Here is a 5,428-nt window from a genome sequence, read left to right as displayed (position 1 = left end):
AAGGTTGGTCTCTTTTTAAAGAAGACACAAAGCAGATTATTGCTGAAGTGAAAAAGAAAGAAAAGAAAGTATAAAAAAGTTATAAAAGTTTAAGTTTACAGTAAAGATAATGTAGTATTCTTATTTTATGTATTTTATATAAAATAAATATTTTGCACTCTAAAGATTTATGTTCCAAATTTGAAGTTGATATCACAAAAATTGTGGTTCCTGTGAGATTTTCTTTGGGCACTATACCAAAAATAACCACTGGATTACACCCAAACTCTTTTGAATTTTTCTAATGCAGTTTTCTGTCACAAATCAATCATTTTCTGTCACAATATCACATCTATTACAAAACAGTCACCAAATATGGAATCTTGACTGTCAGGCCTTTCCAACGATATGTGTTTTGTCAAGATTACAAAAAGATTTGATTTTCTAGAACACAAGCCACAATATATGTATGTTTATATGTATGTCTATATGTATGTTTTATATCTTGATTTATACCCCTAAAAGGGCGACGTATCCCCTGAGATACAAACATTTAGAGACCGATTACAGAAAATATAAGCATTTAATTTATAACATTTCAATGTAAACCTAATAAGCTAATGCTAAACAACAGCTTTTTAAACAGGTAAGTCCCCTCCAACGTGTGTAAATATGTGAACTAGATCAACTTTTATCGGAGGGTAAGTAGATTTCCCACCACAGGCGGCCATGCTGGTTTAAATGCTGCCCGTGAGCTAAACAAAGAATGGAGAAACAAAAGTCACCTCATCTAAATATTCACAACAAACACCCTTTCAAGATGAAACCAAGAAATGAGACCTACGCTTTCACTGCTTCTCCCCAGAGATTCTCAAATGTCTGTATCCCCCAGGATACGTCGCCCCTTTTAGGGTTAAATTATTAGTGTTTTTAGAGTTTCCCTTTATTTGAGCGTTAGATGATGGCAAAGGTAATCTAAATGTAAAAATAGAAGAAATGATGCATGCACAATTAGATAACAAACAACAAACATCGACCAATACCAAAAAAGTACAAAATCATATTGGATGATAACTGATTTGGTGCTGATATATTGTGCATCCCTTGTCAGTTTTAATTTCATGCTGACTTAAAGGCTCTGGAGTGATAACATGTTGATGAGAGAATTACTCACAACCTGGGGAACTGTGAACCAGAGTCATCAGATTCTCACTATTGTTGTTTACTTCTGGAATTTACATTGTTGCAGGAAGTCTTTTGGTGAAACAATCTTGATGTTCCTGTTTTGAAATGCTTTTAGTATTGAGAAATGTCCAATCAGTGAGAGAATTGAGTGTGTATGCGTGTGTGTGTAATTTGATGTTGGTAATATTATTTTGTAGCCATGGAAACAAAGAGGTGTTCTCATGCCTGGGCATTCAACTGGCTGTTGATTGGTTCCTGGAGAAGGGCCACAAAGATATCACAGTTTTTGTCCCAGCATGGAGGAAAGAACAGTCGAGACCTGATGCACCAATCAAAGGTACCACAAAAATGAAAAAAAAAAAAAAACACGCAGAAAATGTTTCTGTGATGAGTTAACACTTCCTTGAAGTGCGAGTATGTGTCTGTGTATTTCCAATTGGTCTAAAAATCTGAGACCACCAAATAAATTGCTTCTATGTTAATGTTAATTTAATGTATATATTATTAAATATATCAATTTGAGTGAAAAGTTTAATTGAAAATTATTTTCTGAATTTATTAGTATTGTTCATCCTTCTTTTGATCAAAGAAAAGCAGCTCTCAAGCTGCATGAACTCCACAAATTTGTGTAAAACCTGATGAATCATATTCTCAATCATGATTTGAGAATGATCCAAATAGCATCTTGTGCTTCAACCGAGACAAACAAAAATGACCTTTTTTTGTTTTACAAAGTTCACATGATCAGTGTCACAGATTCACCGCCTTTGATTATCGACCTAGAAGTATTCTTAATCATTATATTTCATAATGTTTCTTTATTTACAAATGTTTAAAATTCCAAAATGTTGTTTATTTTCAGGCTTAAAATAGGTTAGACTTTTGACCCTTACTGTATGTTGTTAGATACAGTAGATCTTTTCACTGTGTGTGTTACCATCAAAAGCCATTTTTATTTGCCTGCATGAACTTCTCTGAGGAGCCGCCATGTGTCCAGTGAGATCGTCCATCTGTGCTGTGATGTTTATACAAGTTTGCGTATGTCTGTGCATGAGGTCACAGGAAGTGATGATGTGTGATGTCACCCTCATCCTCAGATCAGGAGATCCTACGGAAATTAGAGAAGGAAAAGATCCTTGTCTTCACACCGTCTCGCAGAGTCCAAGGCCGGCGAGTGGTTTGCTACGATGACCGTTTTATCGTCAAGCTGGCCTGCGACTCAGACGGGATCATTGTGTCCAACGATAACTACCGAGACTTGCAGAATGAGAAACCGGAGTGGAAGAAATTTATTGAGGAACGACTCCTCATGTACAGCTTCGTCAATGACAAGTATGCTCGCACACAGTTACCGTGGTGACGGGGTTTTCTCTCTCAATAAATTGTCTTGTGCTTACCACCCTCACCACCCGTATGGCGTTCCTCTCACTCTTTTTCTTCTTTCACTTTTTATTGCTCTGTCATTTGTTTCAACTCTCTATAGTCAGTTGTTCTATTTGTAAATAAGCTTTAATTAATTTACCGATTTATTTGCTTAAGTTTGATTTCCAGTGATGAGGTCCCATGATTAGGCCTGTTGTGTATGCCTGTTCCCAGTTATATGTGATTTAAGCCACACTGCTATCCCAAAAAAAGTCATTTTAAGTGAATATAGAAATGCCATAAATGGGCATTTTTGTCTCACTTGCTGATGCAGTATGTAGTTCAGTATAAATGCTTTGTCATGCACATACACCATCTGTGGTGGTTCACATCACAAAACGATTAATGATGCTTTAACATACATTGTGAATGCAGAGTGCTCCAGTTTCACTTTATTTTAATATTTGCATAATGGCCGCAAAAAATAATTTTGGACAGAAATATTCTACCATACTTCTGTATAATGTATAACATTATTAATCTCATATTTATAATATAAATAAGGATAACGTTCATATTTAAATACATTTTAGATTTAAATCATTATTCCTATCATAGAGTTGTGCTTATTTGTGTCTGTTGGATTGATTTGTAGGTTCATGCCTCCTGATGATCCTTTAGGGAGACACGGACCCAGTCTGGAAAATTTTCTCCGTAAACGACCAGTGGTTCCAGAGCACAAGAAGCAGCCGTGTCCTTATGGTCAGTACAGCAAAAGTAGGAAATTAATTTGTCTTTATTCCAGAACATCACAGCATATTACAAATATCCATTTTTGCTGTATCAACACTGTAATATAAAAGAAGATAAATATATTTGATACGTTTTTCATGCACTGTCAAACTATGGATTTTCCAGTTGGATTTTTAAAAATAATTTTCAGTATACTGTTATTTAAAAAAACAATCAGTGCTACCATTTTAAAAAACACAGAAGTAACTTTTTTTTTGTCTCAACCACCACTATTGGTTTTATCACAGGTAAGAAGTGCACGTACGGCCATAAGTGCAAGTACTACCACCCAGAAAGAGCCAACCAACCACAACGGGCTGTCGCAGATGAGCTCAGAGCCTTTGCCAAACTCTCTGCCGTAAAGACAATGAGCGAGGGGGCACTTGCCAAATGTGGGACCTCTGGTTCTGCTGCCAAGGGAGACAGTAGCTCAGAGGCAAAGCGAGTGGCACCCAAGCGCCAGTCTGACCCCAGTATCCGGTCAGTTGCATGTGAGCAAGAAGAGAGACTCTGTCCAATGCGGAAGGCTGAGGCCAGTTCTGTACCGTCTTTAGTTTCAGCGCTTAGCGTTCCAACTATGCCACTGACGAAAAGCCACGCAGCAGGCGCTCTAAACACACGCTCAGCAAGCAGCCCTGTTCCAGGGTCTCTGCACTTTACCCACAGCTCACTTGAACACGCAGGCAGCGTCCAGTATCCCCCCATCCTAGTCACCAATAGCCAGGGCGCATCTGTGGCTTACGGTGAGCCATTCCCCAAGTACGACTCTGTGGTAAGCGACCATGGATACTATTCCATGCTCAGTGACTTCTCCACCATGAGCCTCCAAGACAGTTTCTGCAGTCTTGAACAGCCAGAGCCTGTAGGGGTTGGTGGAGGATATCCTGGCAGAGCCAGCATGTGCCCAGAACCTGGCCGAAGCCATTCGTCAGACTCCTTCTCGTCCTACAGTGGAGAGATGTACCTCAACTCATTGGAGGGCAGCCTGGACGACAGCATGAAAGGGCCACCTTCGCAGACCCAGATGCAACCTTCGGCGCAAACGCGCCTTCAAGCCTTTGCTCACGGTTTCCACCATGAGGCCTTGACACGTGTGCAGAGCTACGGAACGGATGAACCCAAACCGGGTCCTCGAAAGCAGTCCTCCGCCCACCTTGCGCCACACACCCAACACCCAGTTGTTGGCGCTCGATCCAGCTGCCCAGGAGACTACCCTCCTCTCTCCCAGAACATGTTGCCTTCTGCCAGCCCCTCACAGCACGGTCGATCCTTAGGCATGACTCGAATGGACAGCATCTCTGACTCACGGCTCTACGAGAGCAACCCGCTGCGCCAAAGGAGACCTCCTCTTTGCCGAGAGCAGCATGCCAGCTGGGACCCTTTGCCGTGTGGTAATGAGCCCTACAGTTATGGAAGCTATGGATTAACGGGAGGCCTTATGCCTTGCTGTGAAAGGGTGATGGTCCGCAGCATGCCCGAGAAGATGGAGCAGATCTGGAGGTCCCCGTGGGATAGCGTGCCGCCTCCACCGCCCAGTGCTCGTGGGCCAGCGGAGGAACCCCAAGAGCGGCACCCTATTCCAGAACACCAGTTTCAAACCTACCGAAACCTCTGTAACATCTTCCCGGCATATGTGGTCCATTTGGTCATGGAGGAGAACCCTCACATGACTGATCCCCAGCAGCTGGCTGCCGTCATCGTCACTAAACTGCGCTCTTGCCATTAAGGCTGCTAACAACAACACCACAATATTTAGATATCCTAGTGAATGAGAAATTGGACGCCTTGAGAATTTCGTATTTTGTTTCACTCTGAAGAAACAGCCAGCCCCCATATGTAATTATGATTGGATTGGATCCATTAGGAGGTTGGCTAGCATGATAGCATTGATGCTGCATTGGTTATTATGTAATCTGTTAAGCCATATGGGAGCCTGGATCTTGTACCTTGAAAAGTTTAGCATAGAAACGTGAGATCCCTCATAAAAAAGGTCCTGCTTTCTCCACCGTTTAGCTCCTGAGATGGGCCAAAAAGTTCTTAAGGTTGTTCATAAAGCCGGCTCAAAAGTGTATCCACATTGAGAGAGCAACTGCCTGCCAGTTTGATGGCA

At 41.3% G+C, this 5,428-nt stretch overlaps 1 protein-coding gene across 2 annotated transcripts in view; it reads left to right on the top strand.

Moving 5' to 3' along the window:
• The window catches only part of LOC107741193 (probable ribonuclease ZC3H12B), a 29,204-nt gene extending 23,790 nt beyond the window's left edge, over positions 1-5,414 (top strand). The window contains exons 3-6 of one of the 2 annotated variants that reach the window (XM_016553822.1): positions 1,362-1,501; positions 2,262-2,496; positions 3,182-3,288; positions 3,567-5,414. In XM_016553822.1, the coding sequence (XP_016409308.1) occupies positions 1,362-1,501; positions 2,262-2,496; positions 3,182-3,288; positions 3,567-5,044 (1,960 nt within the window). In that variant the 3' untranslated portion in view covers positions 5,045-5,414. Of the gene's footprint in view, positions 1-1,361; positions 1,502-2,261; positions 2,497-3,181; positions 3,304-3,566 lie in introns of both variants that reach the window. The other variant, XM_016553821.1, reaches the window with a different exon arrangement.
• The last annotated feature ends 14 nt before the right edge of the window (positions 5,415-5,428 follow it).

The sequence above is a fragment of the Sinocyclocheilus rhinocerous genome, unplaced genomic scaffold, assembly GCF_001515625.1.
Source record: "Sinocyclocheilus rhinocerous isolate Xijiao unplaced genomic scaffold, SAMN03320098_v1.1 scaffold615, whole genome shotgun sequence".
NCBI classification, from domain to species: Eukaryota; Metazoa; Chordata; class Actinopteri; order Cypriniformes; family Cyprinidae; genus Sinocyclocheilus; species Sinocyclocheilus rhinocerous.
This window is presented reverse-complemented; position numbering and strand designations above follow the sequence as displayed.